At 39.9% G+C, this 24,567-nt stretch overlaps 1 protein-coding gene across 3 annotated transcripts in view; it reads left to right on the forward strand.

Annotated features, from left to right (window-relative positions):
* Positions 1 to 24,567, forward strand: part of TANC1 (tetratricopeptide repeat, ankyrin repeat and coiled-coil containing 1) — a 143,522-nt gene that overhangs the window by 56,642 nt on the left and 62,313 nt on the right. For all 3 annotated transcript variants that reach the window (XM_081187312.1, XM_081187311.1, XM_081187313.1), the window contains exons 2-3: positions 1,204 to 1,285; positions 18,603 to 18,803. In XM_081187312.1, coding sequence (XP_081043438.1) covers positions 1,225 to 1,285; positions 18,603 to 18,803 — 262 coding nt within the window. In that variant the 5' untranslated portion in view covers positions 1,204 to 1,224. The remainder of the gene's footprint in view (positions 1 to 1,203; positions 1,286 to 18,602; positions 18,804 to 24,567) is intronic.

A 24,567-nucleotide genomic window follows, 5' to 3' on the forward strand; every position in this document is an offset into this window, starting at 1 on the left:
GATTTTATTACAGATTCTGTGAATACTCATGAATGTATCATACATGTAAGACACTCATTTTATTAAACATGCTTAAGAGTGAAAGTTTTAATAAATGCTTGGACATTTTCGTTAGATCCCATGTCTTTCTACTTTCTGAGAGGCGATAAGCACTCTTTATTTTGATGTCTTGAATAGCAACCATGGTGTTGCTATTCACTCCACCCCAGGTCTAAAGACTTAGAGATATGAAGAATTTATACAGGACATGTAGCTAGGACAGGACCTTGTTAAAAGTCTGTAGGTTAGAGAAGTGTGAACACTCATAGCCCTGGCATAGTTGCTGCCCAATGAAAAGTGAAATGTTGTAAATGAGGGCAGGCTAAAGTGGATTGAAGGGGGAAGAAGTGAACAAGGCAAGAGATTTGCAAAAGCTACTTGGAAAAAATGGGCAGAACTTGGCTCAGTTGAGCTATGTAAAAGGCTTGGAAATGGCAGCTCTTAAGATTTCAAACAGGGAAGAAAGCATGTACTCACTTTAAAGCTCCAAATTTAAACAAAATAAGATTCCCAGGGTGTCAAAACTACCGTAGTTCAAAAACAGCCAGGGACCACTCCTATGTAGGACTTTCATTCGGATGATGCAAGTAGTTACATGTTTGGTAAGAATCTGGACTCATTTCCCCTCCTAAAGTATATATTTTTTAAAGTATCCTTACCTAATACAGGCTGCATTTTAGTCCTGTTTTTCACCAAGACTTCTAAAACATACAAGCATTTTCTTTCAATCTTCCAGTGTCTCAAATCAGATTTCTTTCAATTTATGGTAGCTACTGTGGTGGTATAGCTTATCTCCCCCTCCTCTTGAACTCTGGTCAAAAACCAGACATGTTTGTGCCAGAGTGCCTAACGGTAACTTATCCAGGTTTAGCCTCGTAACCTTAATTATATGTGGAATGTAGAGAATGTTGTGTGCTGTTTTTCTTTATAACAGGACAGTAAACCCCTAGTCACTTGGTATTAAAACATTCCTTGCAGCTTCACTGTTTGGTTTTACTAATGCAACATGGTTGTGTAAAGTAAAAGTGATCCCATAACATGTTTTGCATTAATATTTTGTTATACAAGTTCATTTTGAATGTGACATGCAAGAATTGCACACACTGGCATTGCGTCTGGGTGTACATGCACAGTCATTTAGAACTTTCTGTTTCCCTTCTTTAGGAAAAAAAGAACAGTGTTAAAATGTTAAAAGCCGTTTTGAAGAAAAGCAGAGATGGTGGAAAGGCAAGCAAGAAGGAATCTGGTAGGTACCGTATTTTTCGCTCTATAACACGCACCAGACCATAACACGCACGTAGTTTTTAGAGGAGGAAAACAAGAAAAAAAATATTCTAAACGAAGTAGTGGATATATGATTTTTGTGGTTCATGCTGTGGCCACAGACATGTGATCTGACAGTGAGTTTGGAGTAGCCCAATGCAAAAATCCTGAGGATCCATGTGGATCCATGCTTTGTAACCATGGAGGAGGGAAGGAAGGGGAACCATGGATCCTCTGCTCACGGCTGCAGCAGATCCCCCCCGCCACCCGCAGGCATTCGCTCCATAACACGCACAGACATTTCCCCTTACTTTCTAGGAGGAAAAAAGTGAGTGTTATGGTGCAAAAAATACGGTATATTAAAATGTTGGTGAGCTACCAATTTTAATTACTATGTGATTCCAAAAATACCTGCAGGGTTGGATTGAAAAATGTTGGGCAGATCCATACCATACATTAAAGACATCCAATGCACATTCAAAGCATGTACCTACCCCCAAAGACTCAACTCATGGAAACTGTAGTTTCCCTGCACATAGCTACAGTTCCCAGCGCCCATAACAAGCCAAAGTTCCCAGGATTCTTTGTGGGAAGCCATGTGTTTAAAATGTGTGTTGCATGTGCTTTAAACATACGGTGTGGATCTGCCTACTGTCTGCTCCATTATAGCACTACTTACCTTCTGCTCCTCCCATTTCCTCAGTTTATGTCTTGGTTTCTACTTTAATGGATGATCCATTCGATGGTGGGAGATTGCTTCTGATCTCCACTTCATAAGTGTTACTGTGCCAGTAATGAACTCTGTTTAAGTGACTTAAGGGAGTGGTAGGAGAACAAATGCTCTGTTATATCTCAGGCTATACGTACCTTGCATATGATATAGCACTATGGTGGCAGGATTTAGCTTCATAAGAATCTCCACTTCTATAATAAATGTAAAAATTGTCTCGATTTTACATCTGTGAAAGTTGGCTTGAATGTTCGTGCCCAGTGGGCTAGTTCAGATACCCCCATGACCAACGAGAATGAACTGCACCCAGCAGTTATTAATATTTGGGGAAATACATTTGATACCATTTTCAACAAACTCAAACTTAATACAAAAACTCTGTAGTGGTACACATTCAAACAATGGCACCAAGTTTCAAAGGAAAGAAATCTACATTGCAGTTGTTGTGTCATTCAGTGCTGCAGGATCAAGTCTTCACATTATGTGCTCCCCCTCTTCTCCCTTCCTCTGCAGTGACTATAAGGAGGAGATTGGGCACATTTGCTTTCCACTTTTGATTAACTACAGCTGTGTGTTTCATCCATGTCTGACATACTCTGGCAATCTTAACCATTGTTTGTTTGAAACAAGCCAACCTCATGACCCATTATTTGAGAGGGGAAGGAGGTGTGTAAACCTGAGGTTTACTCCAGCTTTTTCCCATCACATAGAACCATCATAGCGCCCAAAGCCAGCTCAAGGCCCACCAACATTTCAGGGAAAGAAGTGTTTCCATTAATGGGAATTGGTTTCAATGCTGTTTGTGGCTCCTTGCAGAAGCAGGAAAATTATGCACAACAGATTCATGTTTCCTTAATGTACACACTTTATAGACAGTACACAGAATTCAGGTTTGCTTAATAACAGCATTTGAGTTACTTTGCCATAGAATTTTGGCACCAGTGCAGATTGCAAAGCAACCTGATTATGTCTAAAATGTCAAATAACAATTAAGATAGGAAGTCCCATGATTATGAGTCATAGGCAGAGCTCTTCTGCAGGTTACAGAAAGCAGCACATGTGAAATGTTCAGCATAGACGAAATATTTGTGCAAGACCTTTCCAGGCAGAATATCTCTTAACATCAGATTTCAAGCTTTGGGAGTGTTGATGCTTTAAATTTTTGACAACTTCCCTAAGTTTCAAGGGGTGCCAATAAACAAATGTCAGCAAATGTGTTGTAGCAGTTAGCACATCGGTAGGCAAACTAAGGCCTGGGGGCCGGATCCGGCCCAATCGCCTTCTAAATCCGGCCCACGGATGGTCCGGGAATCAGCGTGTTTTTACATGAGTAGAATGTGTGCTTTTATTTAAAATGCATCTCTGGATTATTTGTGGGGCATAGGAATTTGTTCATTTTTATTTTCAAAATATAGTCCGGCCCCCCACAAGGTCTGAGGGACGGTGAACCAGCCCCCTGCTGAAAAAGTTTGCTGACCCCTGGGTTAGCGTGTCAGATTAGGGCGGGAGAGAATCCCACTCACTCACGAAACTCACAGGGAGTGAGAGCATGGGTCAGTTTCTATATCTAACCTACCTCACAGAACTATTGTGAAGGTAAATGTGGTGCGTGGTTAGGAGTTGCTGAGCTGCTTGGAGGAAGAATGGGATAAAAATGTAATACATAATTCTCCTATGGTTCTAAAAGCCAAATCGTGTTTTACAGACTGATGATTATAGAATGATACCATTCAAATTCAAATAGACTAAGAAAGTTGGATGTAATATGAAAATACATTAATTTAATACTTAGATGCACAGGATATCTTAGTTAAAGTTACTGTCCTTATCACTTAGCACAGGGATAGTGGGCATGCTGACAACTCTCATTAGCCCCACCCAGCATGGCCAATGGTGAGGGCACCACTGGAGCACTTCCATGTTGACTACCCCTGACTTATTAAATGAAAGTATTAACCGAGAATTTATTAATTTTAAAGTCAAAAGTCAGAGCACATTCTCTTTTAATTACCCCAGAAACAAGGCAGAAAATAACTGGACCACATATATCAAGGTCCAGCATTCAGCTGCGTTTTAAAGAAGTCAGTTCATAGAATTTATTGTCCAATGCTTGCCATGATCATTCCCCTTTAAACCACAATAGCTGCTCATAATTTGCTTGGCAGCCACTCACAGCTGTCTCTGGGATCCTCAAATGATTTAAAACAAAAAATTGAAAATGAACTGAACGGTGATGTCAATTTCTAATCTCATCGTGGCCTCCTGACCCTTATATGGGCGTAGGTCAAATATTACTTCCGCCCACTGTGGCTAAAAGTGTTGTCAGAGCAGGTGTGTAACCTACGCCTTGCATTTCTCTCTGAGAGGGAGTAGCTCATCTAACCGACAAGTCTGAAGTTCATTTCAGAACATAAATCAGTTTGTCTCTAATTTCCATCTTAGTTTTTAGCAAAGCGAGTTCCAGTTGCTAAGGCTAGCTATTCTGAGAACCCTGAAATATCTTCCATAAGTAAGAGATTCCCCCTTTCTTAAACACGGTAATCTCATACTTGAGTAAAATTGCCTAAGATCATGATACTGGTCTCATTAATAAAGTGGTTTACATAAGATCCGGTTTTTCAAACACAATGGTACCTTGAGGTCCGTTCTTAACCCGAAACCTAAGGTACCACTTTAGCTAATGGGGCCTCCCGCTGCCGCCACATGATTTCTGTTCTCATCCTGAAGCAAAGTTCTTAACCCGAGGTACTATTTCTGGGTTAGCGGAGTCTGTAACCTGAAGCGTCTGTAACCTGAGGTACCACTGTAATTTAAATTATCAATTCTTAATTGTTACTTGGCTAATATTTATGGGATTTGCTAAATAATTACCAGACCACCAGACTTAACAGAATTTTATCATTTATCAGGGAGTTCCAAAAACTATTTTTAAAATGTATTTTTAATTGGTAATCATGTCGTGCTTATTGCCATGTTATAAGCATGATGATTGTGGTGCTTCATTGATTTCAGGTGTAGTATGCACTCATGTCTATGGACCCAACTATTGTTGGAGTAGATACCCTAAAATAAATGGCAAACTCCACTTTCCCCTGCATTTACCAAAGGGGCAGCTGAAGACTGGTATCTCACTACATTGCCAGTTCCATTGCCTCTGGCTATCTGCAAAAAAATAAGGGTTTGGGGAGAGAAAACGAATGCTGTTTTTCTTGGAGATCATCACTTGTTCTTAGCAAGTCCCTGAGCAAAACAGGAACCCAGTCCACCCAAACCTCCTAAACAAAACTCCTCCTTGCTGTAGCTGTTTTTTTTCAATAATGAGTACCAATGAGGAAGTAAAAGCATAGGTATTAGTGACAATTGCATCCTTAGAATAGAAAAGAGAGTGGATGAATTGCTGCCAAAATAGAGTTTAATTAACAAATTTTAGTGGGAAATGAGTACAGTCATGGGTAGGCAAACTAAGGCCCGGGGGCCGGATCCAGCCCAGTCAAATTCTAAATCCAGCCCGGGAATCAGTTTGCTTTTATTTAAAATGCATCTCTGGGTTATTTGTGGGGCATAGGAATTCGTTCATTCCCCCCCTCCAAAATATAATCCTGCCCCCCACAAGGTCTGAGGGACAGTGGACCAGCCCCTTGCTGAAAAAGTTCGCTGACCCCTGAGTACAGTGGTTGTGGTTGGGAGAGGTTTTTAGATCAAATGGTGCAATGGCATCTGTATAGCTTGCTAAGAACAGATGTGTGCCTTTAACATTTACACCTCAAGTGAGCTTTTGCCCTTCTGATCCATGGGATATGTTATGTACAGTGGTACCTTGGTAGTCGAACAGCTTGGCTCCCAAACAAATCGGCTCCCGAACGCTGCAAACCCAGAAGTGAGTGTTCTGGTTTGTGAACCTATTTCGGAAGCTGAAAGTCCGACGTCACTTCTGTGTCTTCTGATTGAGTGCAGGAAGCTCCTGCAGCCAATCAGAAGCCGTGCCTTGGTTTTCAAACGGTTTCAGGAGTCAAACAGACTCATGGAACGGATTAAGAGAACCAAGGTACCACTTTATTTTGTTTTCTCATTTTATATTTTTATGTTGTAAGCTGCCCAATGATCTTTGGAAGAAGGACAGTATATAAATTTAAATGATATACTAATAGTAATCATCATCATTATCATCATCATCTCTAAAGAAAAAAATATAATCCATGCAAGGGCTGCTGTGGAGCTAGGCTGGAGAGGGACAGCTTATCACTGAGGAGGTAGAAAGGGAAATTTACCTTTTGCCAGACAGAGTTAGGGTGGGGGAACAGGGAAGTCTATGAAAGTGTCAGCAATCATCTCTTGCATTAGCTGTTCTTTTTCTACAGGCTCTTCCCTCATATATCTGTTGCCAGGCAGGCATCTGGGGGAGAGCATCACAACAAAGTAGGATTAAACCAGTTTGCAACTTCCAAACAACCAGTCAATGCATACCAAGATTCACACATCAGCTTGAAACCATAGTTTCGGATCTTGGTTTGTTGGTCCCAAACAACCATAGCTGGTTAACTAAGACAGATTTGATGTACTGTATAGGTTTTCCATACTAGGGACGTGAGTGGCGCTGTGGGTTAAACCACAGAGCCTAGGACTTGCCGATCAGAAGGTCGGTGGCTCGAATCCCTGCAACGGGATGAGCTCCCATTGTTCGGTCCCTGCTCCTGCCAACCTAGCAGTTCGAAAGCACGTCAAAGTGCAAGTAGATAAATAGGTACTGCTCCGGCGGGAAGGTAAACTGCGTTTCCGTGTGCTGCTCTGGTTTGCCAGAAGTGGCTTAGTCATGCTGGCCACATGACCCGGAAGCTGTATGCTGGCTCCCTCGGTCACGACTGGAACTAATGGTCAGGGGTCCCTTTACCTTCTTATAGGTATGCCATGGTTTAGTGTTGTTCAAACCCAGGCATTGTATCTTAGTCTGAGACTTCTAATTTGAAACATAGATGTGACCTTTTCATGTCTTTGAAGCTGTCTGATTAAATACAGGTATTTGGACATGGTTGCCAACTAAGGCAATAGTTGTGTTTCCATGATATGCTTCCAATGCTTTAGATAAGCCTTAGTTTTCAAAATCACAAAATAGATTTTGACATCTTAAGGCTTAATAGGCTAATCCAGTTGGTGATTTTGTTTTGCTTTGTAGGCCTTCTCAGATAAACTTTGAATTTTAAGTGAAAAGAACTTTCTGGCATGAAAAGTTCAGATCTGTTAGTTTTAAATGTTGAACTTGGGCTGGAATCTTTTCAAGTTACAGTTTGACTTTTGGTCATTCTTCTAAATACATTCCTCAACAGAAGATGCTTTGTTTCATACTGAATATATGGGTCTGTTTCTGATTTATTCCGTGCTGCTGTGCCCATTTTTCTGTGGTTCTTGGTTAGTATAAAAGAGTTCAGTACAGTGGCATTTCTGCTGAGCAGTAGGTATTTTGTGTGGAATTACAGTTTCTAGGGAATATATTTAACTCCGATGAGATCTTTAAGTATCAACACTAGTGTTTTATATTTAAATGAACCATAGGCATTATTTACTTCAGAACGGCCTAATAATTATAGGTAGGTAGCCGTGTTGGTCTGCCGTAGTCAAATCAAAATAAAAAAATTCCTTCCAGTAGCACCTTAGAGACCAACTAAGTTTGTTATTGGTATGAGCTTTCGTGTGGTATCTGAAGAAGTGTGCATGCACACGAAAGCTCATATCAATAATAAACTTACTTGGTCTCTAAAGTGCTACTTGAAGGCCTAATAATTGATACTGTTGCAAAATTATGGTATTGGATCCAGAGACGTTTTGCATCAGTGAGAAGACTTCTGCTTGCACAAGACAGGACAAGCCAAAATTCTCCCAATTTCTCCATTCTTCTGCTACCCACTGTGCTCCATCACATTTGACCCTCAAAAGTGCCTTTATAGGAAGCCCTGTTGTACAAGACAAGTCTCAGAGTTCTAGCTTTGTGTTGTCTTTCACTTAGAACAGAGCTTTCCAAACTGTGTGTCTCAACACGTTAGTGTATCAGCTGCAGTGTGTAAGTGTTGTTTTTCTAACTAGAGGCCAATGGCATTTGTCTTTGAACCAGCATATAGCTACTGTAATTACAAAAAATCACCATATTTTTGGAGTGAACTATTTACGTCCTTTTTAAGACACCATTCCTTGATCATTCTTTTCTAGCGACCCCATTTTTCTTTTAAGTTTGTCATGATTTTGTTTTAACAATTGCATGTTTTCAGATTCTGACATCTTTAGTCTTAGATATGCACAGATCCGATTTTTGTTCCTTACGTTTCACTGAAAATTCACCGCTTAAGATTTCTAATTATAATCTTTTCCCTAAATCTTTTCTCTATGTTTGATCACTTTATTCTTTTATTAGATCATCCTTTTGTTTGTTTTTTAAGTGCTGTCCTTCCTTGGTTTAATTCTTAATGCTTTCTTTGAAGTTCCTGTTGGTGGATTTTTATCTTCTTTCTCTTTATCAGTTGGTGACACCAGCTGAATCTCCCCACGGAGGGCACTCCACAAATGGGGAGCCATTGCAAAAAAGGCCCATTCTCATGTTGCCACCCTTCAGACTTCTCATGGCACACACAGTAGGGCTTCAGATGCATAGCTGTCAACTTTCAGATTTGAAAATAAGTGATCAGCAGCCTCGAAAATAAGGGATCAGCAGCCTCACCTGTCCCGGGGACAGTCTACAGGATATCTAACAATCCGGGATAGTAGCGGGAAGCAGTGGGAAATGGCGCTGGAATAAGGGAATTTCCCGCAAAAAAAGAGAAGGTTGACAGCTATGTTCAGATGATGATCACAGTGTCTGGGTAGGATCATATGAAAAAGAGGTATTGTGGTCCTTAACGATTTAAGGCTTCAAAGCTCAAAATCAGCACTTTGAATTGGGCCCAGAAAGTAATTTGTAGCCGGTGCTTTGCAGGTGACACTGCATTGTGCTAGTACACACTGCTAAAATCATGGGTGTTTTGCTTTCGTTGCTGCTTGCAGTTAAGCCATGATTTGATTTGTTACTGCATTCAGCTTTTAAACCATAGTTAAGTTTAACTGTTATTCGAAGTGACATGCAGATGAAGGCAAAGTAGCTAACTTCTCTTGCCCAACTGTTTTGTATCTTTCCTTCCCCTCCACTTCGTAGCTATGTGGGGCAGAGGTAGATAACTGAAGTAAAACTTGAATCCACAAGCTTCACAAATACATCTGTCTGCTTTAACTTCATGGCTGCTGTGTCCCAGTTTCATATTGCTCTTAGGCTCCTTCCATCTTATTTTATCTTGAGCACATAATGCTCTTGTATAGATTCTTATCATGGAAACTATATAGGTTGGACATTGTGTGCATTACTGTAAATTGGATTCCCACTTCGAAGGTTAGAAGAACTGGAATCGTAGAATTATGTAGTCTTTGCATTCCAAGTTGTGTGTTCCCGAACATTTTTTTTTATGTCCTTAACTTGAGAGCAGCATTCAGGTTTTGTATACAGTGGTGAATTTTAAGCTGTCGTCTTCATCATGTTTGATTTTCATATACTACAGAGGCTCTAAAAGTTTCTCATGTTGCTTATCCCTTTTTCAATTGATGGATTAGATACGGGATTTGAGTTCTGTTTTCAAGCTTGTATGTCTTACAGAATAATTATTTGTAGTATCATTATACTGCCTCTCTTTAAAAGATGTTAATCTGATTAAGCCCTTTAGCTGCATCCGATTTGCCATTGGGAATTCAGTTACATTTTCAAGACATGTCCCTTCTTTAGAGCCATCACTGGTTATGCTGGATGCCAGAGATGAAATGGTGAAAGTATAGAAAATCAGAAGTTAACAGAAAGCAAGATTGCATGGAGTTTATTTGATATTGCTGGAATATCAAGGTGCTCCAGGATTGAAAGGTGGTGTTTTATCAGATTTATAGGTCAGTGGTTTTTATAGAATATTGTAGCATAAAGGAGTTATATGAAAATTTATATTTGCAAATATTCAAATGGATTTTCAGTATGTTAGGCACTTAATAATTACTTTGTTACAGATAAATAATTGACTGAATAAGTGTGTACATAAAATACAACAAATATGTATTTCAGTGTATGGTCAGTTGTGGGAGAGCTGTATTTATTCAGTGGATCAATAATAGCTAAATCAGGCTTCTAGTTCTCTCTTAAATTGTTATTTTCTGTTTCTAGTCATCTCTATTACTAATGGTTATGATCAATAAACTTCTTAATTTATTAATACATTTCTTAATACATGTGAGTATTAACAGATCACTATCACTTAAAATGAATTCCTATAGCATATTAAATCATAATTTGACATTCACTCTTGGTTTCAGCGCCTCAGGTTGTTGACTTATGTTATGAAACTCTGAGACATAGTTTAGACAATTGTCACTAAACAGTGGTCCAGATGAGCCCCAGGTTTGTGTGTTCCCCTTCCTATCCCTTCATGCATGCAAAAGAAAGAGTCACAGCTTCACTTTTGACTAAGCCACAGTTTCCTGTTACATATGAATTCTGGTAACTGTGGGTTATTTTAACTCCTAGATAGTTTGTTTTATCAAATAAAATAGGGATGTGGAACCTGAAGCCCTTTATATGTGACCAAGGCAGCAGTCCAACAACATCTGGAGGGCCACAGGTTCGCCATCCCTCAGCTAAATTTAAAACACATCATGGATGCCAAGTTTTATATAATGGGGCATTGTGGCTTAATTAAAAGTAGAAGTGGAAGAGTTGCTCTACTTTTGCATGTTAACTGACAGGAGATAAAAGTGATACAAGTGGACAGTCTGTGCCAAGGCTCACTCTGGCTTAGTTGCAATAATTATACTGGGCTTAATTTTTTTGCCTCTTGGTTGGTGTATCTTGGTTACTCATTTTGCATTAACTGAATTCATAATACTTCAGAGTATGTGTAGATAATTCAGACATCAACTCTTGCTGTTTATTTTATAGCTACCAAAGCCTTTGACTGCTTGAGCAGGTTGTTATTATGCATGCTTCTTATAAAGCAATCTCTGTGTTAATACATTTAACACCACTTATCTATTAGGTTAATGGGACTCTGTGCCAGATAGTAAGTGATTGATCTGAAATACTTTCAGGTATAAACAAAAATTAAGTAGAAGATCAGGAAAATCTTTATTTGCACCAATCACTAGCCATAGCAATAAAATAAAATGTACTGAAGATAGAACTAAAGGCTTAGCTATACAAAATACATTGGGAGATTCTAGAGGTTTACATCAATAATCAAATAATAGATCTTTTTCTAATTTCCTCTGCTATTTATTTATTTATTTATTTATTTGCAGTTTTTACAGTCACCTGATTATCCTGATTTGCTAGAAGAAAAGACACAGTAGCAATGGTTGAGCGACCTGGTATGGATAGTAGTAGAGGGGTAATAACTTCACTCCTCAAATCTTTCTAAAGAGTACAAGCTAACAGCACGTGAGCTACTGATTCAATACTGCCATCTCCATGTGGGCATAAGTGTTTTTCCTGCAGAATTTTTCGAAATCAGCCCTCAAGTACTTCTGAAGGCAGTATGTTTAATCTAGCATAAATGAAAGCAAGTCTGTATTTTGGAACTGTTCAATTTTGCAACTAGGGTGCCAGCGTGTCAGAATGACTAGGTGGAAAATAGTCATACCATTAAGTAGAGAATATAGCTGTTAAATTGTTGAAATGACATTGGGAGATTTGTAAAAGCTTGTATATAGGTAAATGTGTATATAGATAATAGCTTTATGAAACAAGTTTACTTGTATATTGGTAATGAACAGTTCAGTGGGTATCATGTAGTCTTGTTCCTCCAGAGCAGGGTTGGGCAGACTTGAAAGATTTCCCCAGATAAACTGGAACCTCGTGTTACAGACAGGATCCGTTCCGGAGACCCGCCTGTAACACGGAACTGACACAAGCTGAAGCGCCGTGTCAGCGCACACACGCGGCATGATTTAGCGCCTCTCTGCATGCGCGAGCGGCAAAACCCGGAAGTAACCCGTCCTGTTCCGGTACTTCCAGGTTGCCACAGGACGCAACACAAAAACACGTAACCTGGAGTGGACGCAACATGAGGTATGACTGTATATAAAATTTTTACTTGGACTCCCAAGACGTCCTCCTAGTTGCAGTAAGACAGACAGTAGCACAAAACAAGGACTATCATACGTCCGGGTTTTCCCAAACACGCCTTGGAATCGCTAAGAAAAATGGTGTCTGGGCGGATTTTTGCTGAATCGGCAAAATGTCTGGGAAAACCTGGCAAGGTATGGCAAGTTGGGCTATTTTTAAAATCTTTAAAAATCAAAGAAAAATACCAAAAGCTCAACAACTTTGACCGGAAAAAGGCTAAAGAACTTTGTCCAGATTTTCACTTTTGGGAATCTGTCAACCCTAACAAAACTCAGAATCAAAAGATGGACACACAAAGCAAAAAATGTCTTAATTTCATTTGGCAATATCCTTTATTGGAGAAACTGTTGAAAACAAAGGCATTAAAACAAGAAAATAAAGGGGACAACTTCTGTTGGCAGTGGTATGGTTCATGCAGTCACATGGGACACTCTGGAGAGATTTGCTGGGAGGACAAAAACCAAACCAAACCCAGTATTCTGAATATTAATAGAATTGCCTGTTTAGGGGGAAAGAGGGGGAAACTATTATTAGCTTTTGTCATGTCAATAATTCAAACACTGCCTCTATCTTCTGAACAGTAAACCTGAAAAACATAACGTTGTTAAACTAATATTCTCTTGAGCTATAGCTTCCAAACTACAACTGGGTGTTAACTGCCAGTTGCTGTGTCCTTTTTTTCCAGTTTGAAAGGAAGCAATCCTCTAAATACCGTGTGGGGTAGAATTAAAATTTGAGTATAGCCACAGAGAAGAAGTTGCAAAACCTGCAGAAAATACTGCTTTGTTTGTTTAAACCAGTCATCCAGGGTAGTTGTTATGACTACTGCTGACACTTCATTATTGGTTCAGAAGGGTCATATAACACTGAACGACAGGAAAATACTCCTCAGTTGCAGCTTTTTTATGTGCAACTAAATTATTAAATGTGCTGAAATTAGGGGTGGCTAACTACCATTTTGGGAGCCTGATATAGCCCCCCCCCCATTTTTTTCCTGGCCTTCCAAGACACCTCTGGTTTTTGTAGCAGCAGCAAAACGAAAACAAAAATACAGTGGTACCTCGGGTTAAGAACTTAATTCATTCTGGAGGTCCGTTCTTAACCTGAAACTGTTCTTAACCTGGGGTACCACTTTAGCTAATGGGGCCTGCCGCTGCGCCGCCATGCAATTTCTGTTCTCATCCTGAAGCAAAGTTCTTAACCCAAGGTACTATTTCTGGGTTAGCGGAGTCTGTAACCTGAAGCGTCTGTAACCTGAAGCATCTGTAACCCAAGGTACCACTGTATACACTATGTTGCAATGGGTGGAGGTCAGCACTGTTGTTAGGGATGCAAATTGCTCACACCACAGCCATCAGATTAATCATTTTATGAATGGAGAATGGGGTGGTAGTCCTGTGTTGGTAGCCCTTCCAAGAGTATTATTGTATTTTGGAGGGGTGTTAGTAAGATAGTTAAGGCAGAATAAGCAGATGGAGCAACCTGCAAATTTGAAAAACTATATTGTTGCTAAATGAATTTGTATTACACCTAATATTTCAGCATCTGTTGTCACTAGTGCATCAGAAAGAGCATTATAACCCTCCCTCCTCACCTGATCTGCATGGGCCTTGAGTCAAGGCTGTTGGCTTTTGTGCCTGCACCCGTATGAGTCTCTTGGGTGGCCCCACCCAAATGCAGCCCTTGAGCAAAAGGAAGGAAAAGAAAAAAGCGACTAGCTACCCCTGCTGCTAAACCATTAAAAAACTGATCTTGGAGAGAGACTACTTTAATCAGCAATTTTGGCTAAAATTTTGGCATATTTTAAGACCAGTCATATGTATTTCCTGCCAAAGGTGGGACGGGACCCAACTTGCATTAAGGTATTTTTTCCCCTTTCAGGCAAGTAAGCAGTATACAGTGGACCCTCCGGATACGAACTTAATTTGTTCCGGGGGTCCGTTCACACCCCGAAAATAAAGCTAATAGTGGTGCGCTTCTGTGCACGTGTGCAGAGTGCTTCTGCGCATGCGCGTGTGGCGAAACCCGGAAGTATGCACTTCCGGGGTTGCCATGGCCATAACCCTAAGATTCCGTATCCAGAGGAATACGTAAGTAGAGGTACGACTGTACTGATATGGCTACTTGTAACGTGAAAGTGTTGGTATCGTTGCTAGGGTTTTCACAACCCATGTCAACGATGTTTTAGTTAGAAAGTTATACTGTACAAACACTGGTGCTTTTAATGCTTGGAATACACGCAACACCCCTTTGTGTCATACCTGCTGGCCTCCATTCACCTTTGCTCAGCTGCTCTCTTCGTAAGCTTTTTAATGTTCCAGATGTTCTCTAGTGCCAAAGGGTTGAGGGTTGAACCCGGGTCCAGCGTTGTGCAGCCCTTCCCCATCATTGCAGTAGCAGTGTCATGGCTGAAACTGGGTGTGTGTTTGGAGTGGAGGTCAAAGCAAATATAAAAACATTCTGCATGTTTCTCGTTGCCTACAAGGAACAGGTTTTGTTTTGTTTTAATGAATGAATTAACTTATATCTAGTTTTACCCATAAAATATTGTGACCCTCTAGCACTGCTGGTGCTAAGCAACCTGATCAGTCTCTTGAATTGAACTGAACGGGATGCTTTGTTAGCATCCGACTGTCTCGGGAGACAGTGGAGGTGTGCACCTCTGGGGGCAAAGTCAAACTGTTGGAAGGTTGCAGCAATTGCGGTGGCTGTAGAGACAGATACAGGAGAGACATGTTTTGCTGCAGCTGGGGCAGATAAAGGCATCTAGTTCTGCTGCTGCAGACCCACCGGGGCATTTTCCTCTCTCTGTGCTCCTCCCAGCAGTCATTCCTCCTATGGTCAGTGCTATGGATACACGTCCTGACTGACTTGTCTCCAGGCACTGCGGTTGTCTGCAAGGGATTCCCACAGGAATACTAATGGAATAATACTAAGGAGTGAGATACAAGGGACTTAATTCAATTGAATGTCTCCACAAACAGAAGAGGAGGAGAGGCAATTTTTGCTGGATCTAGCTTTCCACATTCCCCTTGCCAACCTTCTCCAGGTTGTTGGAGGAGTGTGGCATGCTAACCTGCAAGGGGAAAGGGGAAATCAGTTAAAAAAATTCTTCCCTCCTCATCATTAGGAGACACATCCACTGGATTAGGATCCTTCCTGCACTCAGGCACAGCCACATTCAAGAAATGTTGAATGAATTAAACATACATACAAATATCCTCTTCCTCTCAAATACTTCGGCTAAACCTGCCTGTTTGTTTCCTGAGAATTGCAAATCTAGCTAGCTTCTTTCTCAGCACTTTATTTAAAAGTGTCACTGACAGAAATGACATTCAGACAGAAAATAGCCTGTTCACTTGGACCCCTGCTAGAGAGGGGGATTGCAACAAGGGACGTGATTTTAGATACGGAGAAAGGCATATTTTAGATGCCTTTGTCTGGTTTTGAGGCTCTTTTAACATCTCATATACAGATGCATGTGACTATTTGTTGCAGGAAATCCCCTGGCAGACAAGCAGAGACAAAACTGGGTGCGGACAAAGGCATTCATATCAAACAAAGGAAGTAAATAAATTAGATTAGAGAATATATTGTTGATGTATTTCTCAGGCTGCAATCCTGGACCTGTAATTTTTTTGTGAGATATTTTTTGCAGTTGTTTTAATTGCAGTTGCAGTTGTAGTGGAAGGATTGGACACAAACCTCCAGAAACATCAAAAGCTCAGGGAGTTTGCATCCGAGGAAGTATGTATAGGATTGCTCTGTAAAGGATGGCCACTTTCATTTGTGTGAGCCAGTATGTTTCAAATTTAGGGTTTTTTTTCTAATGAGTATAGTCATCACATATAAACCCCACATATAAACTTAATATTCACATAGCACTTTTCAGTGATGCTCAAAATGCATTACATGTTAAGTTCAACAATCCTACATGGAGCACAAGTGTCCTGAAGTTAATGAGGATTTTTTCAGGTTGGGAAATGGAGGATTGTCTAAGGCTGTCTATTGAGCTTGTACTTGAAGTGAAAGTTTAACCTGCAGTAGGTTTAATGGCTTATTGCTTCTTTCGGAATAATACATCTCACCAAGCTATACTGTTTATATTTTGAAGATAAAATGCTTGCTTACAGCTGTCAGGGTTATTGGCCCTATTTTAATGATCACAACTTTGTTTAATAAGCTGAGATATGTACAAGCTTATTTTCCATGTGCTCCATTCTTGTGTTGCTCCTGTTTTCATTCCGTTCTTCGTTGTGCCACAATCGGGAACTACTTTCCCGTTTTATTCATGCAAGGAACCTATAATTACGAGATTGTTTATGATCCTGGCATGTTCTGAACCTGGTAACCATAGTTTCCTGGTTTGAACAAAACGGGAAACTAGGTTAGTTGAAGTTTTCCAGATTTTGTTTCTGTATGCAGGGAAGAGAAGAGGCTGTATCCATGGACAAAAGTCTCATTCACATCACAGCTTATGAAGATATTACATAAATGTGGACAATGTATGGCTGATCTTTATTGAAAAAGCCTGAAAAAGCAGTTGTCTTGATTTGCTGTGATAAACAGGAATGTCCTAATCTGAAGTTTGAAATGGATGAAATTTCCTTCAGAGGGGAAGGATTTTAATACTAACTTTTGAAGTATTTTAAGTTTTTAATACTTAAATTCAAACTTGGAAAAGTCAGTTTTCTTCTATCTTTGGTACTTTGTGTATTCAGAGTTTTCATACAAAATTGATATCAGATACTTGAAAAATAGTCAAAGCACATTGGTTTTTACTCAAATACCTTCTTATGAATCCAGCAGCTCTGTTTGGATAATTGGCTAAACCATTTTAAAAAACTCAGTGTTACACCTCTCACATACACCTCTTTTATCTTACTCCCCTTTTTTCTTCAAACAAAACTAGTTGTTTGTTTGGTAAACTTTGTTTAAACTTGTTAATATTGTTGCTACCGAACAAAAGGGGGGAAAAGAGGGGAAGGATTTTGGGGGAGATTTCATTGGCTGCTCCTGTTTCCTTAACCATTGTTAAACAACAGAACAATATTTTTGTGTGTGAACTGGCTCAAATTAGGTGATAGTCTTCAAAACCACCCTTTTTTGACATACTGCAACAGCAGAATCTTATTACATGTTCATTTGTCAGTGCATGTTGCTTTTAGATCAAAGGAAGTGGTAGAAATAAACTGATTAAGTAAAGGTGAACAGTGTTATGTGATTCGGGCTATGTTCTTCAAACGCAATCATATATTTCAAAACTGTTTTTGTAGTGTTGATGCATATTTTGTATGTAGATTTACAGTTCCCCACATCCCTCTCTTCAAGCAGGATCATGTTCAGCATATATATGAGGATATTTTAGAGTTCTTAATAGTAGTTCTTTCTAGAGAAAGACCTGAGAAAGGTTGCAGAGGGCCTGACTCTGGTAGCATTTATGTGTGAAGTATTTGAGGATAACATGTAATCCTCCTAAGAGAATTGTTTGTTTATACTTCTGCTCCCTCCTTGTCTGACTTCCCTGTTACAGACTGTACAGGATGTAAAGCATATAAACTGTTTGTTAAACAGAGTTGTTTGTGTGCATGTAGCTGGTGATAATGGGAACACAGAGGCATTTAGCTGCCAGAAGGTAGGCAGCAATAGGTACAGGTACAGGGTTCCATCATCTTGAGTTCTATGAGAGATCACAGATTTGGCCACTTTGGGAGACATGATACGAGATGATATATTTGGATAAAACTTCTTATGCCTAAAGTTGGGCTTTCTATTTGGGAACAAGATTATTTTAAAGCAGCAAATATTGGTGTTTATTTAAAGGACCAGCAAATACCTACAACTTTTATTTTATAGCAAGTTACACTTGTTTCTCCCTGCTTTGTCTTTAAATATTTCCCCTTCTCTCCATCAGAGGCTACTAAAGTGGAACAAGATAGGAGTCCAGCAGAAAAGGGTCGTTATTTATTTATTTATTTATTTATTTTATTCTTGGGCCATAGACCCCTATTCCCAGTAGGGAACTTAGACTGACAACTTGCTTGCTTCCCTTTTCAAAGCCATTTAAAATAAAAAATAAAAAAAATGGCCACATATCAAATCACCAGGCAAGGACTGGAGGTGATGTAGCACATAGAATTGCCCAAAAGCAGCTCTTTTCACAGTAGCATTATAACTGAAAATAACATTTGTGCTTTTTTTAATCCATTATTCCTCTTTTTGTTTGTGGTTCCTTTCTGTAACAAATGTCTGTAATGCCACTTAAACCAGCCTTTGCTCTATTGCTGTCACAGCAAAGCTTGATACAATGGAGTTTGTTCTCGTATTTTCATACAGCTTTCTGTTCATTTGCTGTGTAACTTTAATCCCCTTCCCTCTTTTTTATCATTTATTTTAAAGGTGATTCATGCTCAGAAAGTGCACTACAGATAATTGCCACATCTGGCCACCATGCAGATTTCCCCAGTGGTATCCAGCCTGCACCAGAAGATGTCTACAGAATGAACTTGGCCAAAGGAGTTTCAATGTCTTTGCCATCATCACCGTTGCTGCCTCGCCACGCCTACTTGATGCAATCAAGAGCAAGCAAAAAATCTCCAGGTAAGTTAAAAAAAATATTTCTCAATTCGTAGAGTAAAAGACTACTTGGTTAATGACTAGTTCTTTGTCAAGTGATAAATTTCCTTCTAGACTCCATTTTCTACAACTGTTTTCCTGATATCCTGCTCACAGTATCACTGATCAAATGGCTTATGTGGGTTACCTCTAAGTAATAGGAGACAGCATCATGCTAAGCCAAACTACGGTTGGCCACATTTCCAACCTTTGGGGGAACAGCATACAGGTGTTGAGTGGGATTAGAGACCAAAGTGGGTGGAGCAATAGATGTGATTCTTACTTTATATAGAAGGCCACACACATAAAAAGGCAGAGGTTTCTGTACATAAACATGTCTTTCCATGTTTCATCCTGGCAAGCAAGCAAGAGGCATTTTCATAGCTCAAGGGCACATTCCAGCCAAGCAAAAGCACTTGAGGAGCCTGGGGAGGTTCCTGAGGGCCAGATGGAGAGACCTGGAGGGCTGAATTTGACCCCCGGAGAAGAAATTGCATGGCTCCTGCCCAGGCATTCTGTTGTGTAGTCCTGTACCGCGCTTAGCCAAAGCTTGGCTTGGTGTGCTGCCTGAACCCAGGTACATGGTTTAGCTCCTTTGAACAAACTGTGAGCTGTAAACCATGAGACAAACCTTGGCTACATCTCGTGGTTTGTATGGGTATTGCTAAACCATGAGCCCAGGTGACACACTAAGCTAAGCGATGGTTTTGCTCAACTTAGCAGCAGAACAGTTAAGCAAGAGCAACGTAGCTGAAATCGTCCCTCCCAGAGCCCACATGCTCATTCTAAGCCATGATTTGGCTCAGCATGATGTATGAACCAGGCCATTGTCTGGATGAGCTTACCTGATACTGCCTGAATGTTTCCTTCCTTACCTTCACGCCATTAGTTGGGGAACATAATTGAACTTGCGACTGCTACACAAAATGTGTGCAGCGTCAGAGAGTAGGACCTTTACACATTAAAATATTGATTGCTATTTGGGGGAAACATGGTGATTCAATGTCATATTTGGCCTACTGATTTAAGGTCTGATATCATGCGAACTCTGCAAAGCATCATTGCTCAATAGACTGAACCCTTTGTAGTTTTACAGATGGTTTCAAGACGCTGTTTTCATTCTGAAGATGAATTGATTTACATTTATTATCTAAGCTGAATGTAATATGATATAGGAAGGGAGGGAAAAGGCTATTCAACTTTGTGATAACACCTCCTGAAAGCTTTTGTTTGTAGCAACAAGCAAATGTCTGTGTACATATCTTACTAAATAAGGTGTGACTACTGCCTTCCTTTTTATCAGCTATGCGCTACTCATTCCAGTACACTAACATCACTTTGACTCCACCAGGCCTGGGACCTGAGTATCTGGTGAACTTTGCCAAGTGTGTGCTATCTGTAGAGACATGAAGTAGTTTTGGTTATTCCAAATGATCTAGCCTTGGGGAATTTTCTCAATGAAAGGAAGTAAGTAATAAGGAACAGTTATGTGTCGACTATTCTGAGCCCAAAGTAATGGTGCTTGGTGAGAGAACAGATAAAAACAAATGGCAATTAGACAGCCATCCCTTGGAGAAGTCTAATAGATTTAATTATCGGGAGGTTTGTTTGCCCAAAATGGCCTATGGAACAGTCATTGGCAGGAAAATAAACTGAATGCCCAAAGTTCAATGCAGTAGGTGTTGAAATTTGCCAGAGTGAAGGGTGGGGAATCTTGGGCTGCCAGCTCTAAAAGTTTTTGCTGCTAAGGTTGATATATGGGGCAGAAATCTGGGGGCATTTCAAAGTCCAAACATCTGAAAGAAGTACAGTTGTGCTTTACTGAATCTCCCACCAGGAATGCCCACAGCGTACCTGTGGGGAGAAGCGGGATTAGTGCCAATTTCATATTTCATTTCAAGGAGTGTCTTCTTATTTTTTAAACGGAGATATTTGGTAAATAAACTGGTAAAATAATGTATGGTGGAACACTCTCAATCATCCTCCCCAAACACCTAGCTAGCTAACAATAAACTATTATCAAGGAAATACGGATTTGATCCAGAGGCTCTTTTCACTACCAAAATCCCACTTAGCTGACAAAATATTAAAGCACTGTTCCAAAATCTGTTGCAGAACAGGAAGGGATGCCATTACTTTATACAGATTTTCCAGCACTTTCCCCGCTTTGAAATCATCACACCATGGGGAAGAGAAATACTTATCTGAGCTAAATGCACATTTTCTCTGAAAAGTGCCCACAACTCTGCGTATTTTCAGACTATGAAGTCTAATTTGGGGAGATTTAAGAAAATCCCCAGAGGTCTGCACTTTCGTGTCTGCAGTAGCCCGTGAGTAGAGGATACCATAAGCTATTTGATGTTCTGCAAATGGCAGGAAGCATACAGGCAAAAATATTTTAAGCAATCTTTAGTAGTGGTTGCTACCCACCGAGATAGGGATAAGATTAAATATCTGTTGTCTGGCTAAATTCACGGTGAATGCAACTCAACTTAGACAAGGCCATGTGGCCTCCCTCAAGATCTAAGATTCTGATTTTTTTATGCATGTTTTCCCCCCTGTATAATTCTTATGTATAATTTATGCTCATATGTTTCTGTTTGGCTGCAACCTGTTTTGTTGCCTGATTAATAAATTCGTTTTGATGAAAGGAAGTAGCCAATACATATTAAAATATTGTGAAACTGGAGAAAGGATGCATAGAAGAGACTGTAGGTGACTTTTCAAAAATAGTATTTTATATATTTTTCATGTCCTTTTAAATCTATTTTTTTCACTGTTGGTGGATTGTATTTCGGCTAGCACTAACAATAGTATGTTTTCACTCCCCTGGTTACTTTGTCCTATCAATTTTCTTTATTGACATTATTTGAGTCTTCTTGTATCTTAAGGACTTAAAAAAACTTAACAACTTGGGATTTCCTGAAAGTCTTTATCTCATGTTGTTCACACTTTCAGCCAGTGTCAAGGACCCTGTTTAACAAGATTGCATAATTCTTAGTGATTACTCTATACATAATACAGTCCTGGATTTTCATTTATCTGATTTCTGTTAAGCAACCACTTATTATAAGAAATAAAAAAGTTATTTCTTTTGGACATGTAGTGCTTCTCTCTACAGCATTTCCCAACAAACTACTTCAGCATACTTTTGCAAATGGTACTTATATTAAAAATATTAAAATTCAAGTGTGTAGTTTTGAAACATAAAAGTGGTCTTTTCTAGTCAAGATGAAAGGGAAGCACTACATTTAATACCTGTATTTTAGTGTCCCGCTTGAATTAGGTGTGGTTTAGTGGGGGGGGGGGGACTGCTGGCTTTTGAAAAGTTGGCCTTGTCAACGAGAATTTATAGCTGTGATGAAATCAGATCCCAACACCCTTGAGTTGCCAGTAATGACAAGTCCAACTTGTGCTATTTCTTTCTCTCTTTTTTGATGTGTGCACCGAAGAGAAAGTGCATTACATTTGATTCCCCCCCTCCACCTCTTGTTAATTTGTGTGGGGGGGTTTTCTAAAAAAAACCACCCTTAGTGTTATTTATCTTAATTTTATTGGCCTAAATCCAGCACAGAGGTAAGCTTATTAGACCCATTTAAAGCAATGAGTTTTAGTATACCAGACTCTGTTATATTTAGGCCATAATAATACTAGAGATATTATTTGGTTGCGATATTCCATTTGCACAACATACTTCCACCTACACTGCACATACCCTTCCTCTGCTCCTCCCCTGCAACCCTCATGCATGCCAAAAATATGCTCCAGAGGATTTGGGGGACCCTCTGGAGTAGATTTGGGGACATGGAGGTCAGGGAAGGAGGAGAAAGGCAAGTTCTAGGAGATCCACTGGTACAACATTGGAGTCTTGTGTAACTTGTGTATTTTACAAGTTAAATACAATGTTTGTCTTTTAAAAACCTATATTAGTTTGGGTAAGATGCCATCTTATTTATGTAGTATTTTAATTTGCTCACTCTGAGTTCATTGTTTGCATCCGTCTGTCTCGGGAGACTATAGAGGGGTGTGCCTTTGGGGTGAAGTCAGAATGTTGGACGGTTACATTTATACACTTATAGCATAATACACAATTCTTCCTGAAGAATAATAATTTAAAGTAGAATAGTTTAAAACCAGCCATTCAAATGGGTTTGCAGACTTCAGTGGACAGCTGTTAAGGAGGAGGAAATTCATAATACAGAGGGGAAAAGAGTGTGTGAGTTCATGCCTGCTTCCTGCTCTTTTAGGCCAAACTAGAGAAGGCACAATTCATGAGCATGTTTTTAGAAATGTGAGTAGCAGCTGGGAGAGGGAAAGCTGCATCAGGGCTCACTGCACCCCTCTACCCACTGTGGTCCTGATGATTGGGGGATTTTCAGAAGGGAGAAAAGGAGTTAAACTCTCTTTTCCAGTTCCTACAACCCTGATCTTGGGAGAAAAGCAATGGCAATGACAAACCTAGACAGCATCTTAAAAAGCAGAGACATCACCTTGCCAACAAAGGTCAGTATAGTTAAAGCTATGGTTTTCTCAGTAGTGATGTATGGAAGAAAGAGCTGGACCATAAAGAAGGCTGATCACCGAAGAATTGATGCTTTTGAATTATGGTGCTGGAGGAGACTCTTGTGAGTCCCATGGACTGCAAGAAGATCAAACCTCTCCATTCTGAAGGAAATCAGCCCTGAGTGCTCACTGGAAGGACAGATCGTGAAGCTGAGGCTCCAATACTTTGGCCACCTCATGAGAAGAGAAGACTCCCTGGAAAAGACCCTGATGTTGGGAAAGATGGAGGGCACAAGGAGAAGGGGACGACAGAGGATGAGATGGTTGGACAGTGTTCTCGAAGCTACCAACATGAGTTTGACCAAACTGCAGGAGGCAGTGGAAGACAGGAGTGCCTTGTGTGCTCTGGTCCATGGGTCACGAAGAGTCGGAAATGACTAAACAACAGCAACAACAATCCTGATGCTGTCTCCCCACCCAACTTAATATTGCACCAAGTTTAGCTCATTTTGATGCTTACGTTATTGGCAGAATTATTTCTGCATCAGACCTCTGAAAAGAAGAGCTTTTGAATATTCTTTTTTAGACATGCTTGTGTGCATAAGCCTTCAGTCAAAACTGAACTTTTCTTTTTGGCCAACTCTTCCGGCTAAAATATATGCAATATTCTGGGCTTGGTTATAAGGGGAAGTCCATTTGCTGGCTTGGAAGATGTTGTGTTCACTCTTTCTTTCTTCCCACATGGGTAAGATAAAAGTGTTTCTGCTTTTATTGGAGTACTGGTCTGTGTTGCAATCAAACAGGATGTGAGAGATCTAGCCCACATAACGGGCAGGGTGTTATGGGTTCCTATCCCTGCAAATATTTCCTTTAGCACTTAGGTTTCCATGGCTTAACAGCCTTTTTGTCAAGTAGGGACTGCTCATGTGCGTGTAGTTAAATTTACGAGGATATACTTTCACAGTCCGGGAAAAGGCAGAGTCTCTGAACCTTGCTGAATTTCATCTACAAAATATTTGGATTTGTGTTATTAAGTGTTGCCATAAGATATACTTCGTAACAAAACCCAAACTGCTGCTTTTCTACTGCAAGGCCTTTAGGACACCTTACAACAAAATAAAATGATATCCAATAAAAGCCATTTAAATTAACAACTTGTAAAAAAAAAAAAAGTAAGATAGAAATTGAGCCAGCTACAGCAAAATTACAAAAATACTATGCCTGTCACTCACGAAAAAACCCAAAG

Source organism: Podarcis bocagei (genome assembly GCF_964188305.1).
Source record: "Podarcis bocagei genome assembly, chromosome: 1".
NCBI classification, from domain to species: Eukaryota; Metazoa; Chordata; class Lepidosauria; order Squamata; family Lacertidae; genus Podarcis; species Podarcis bocagei.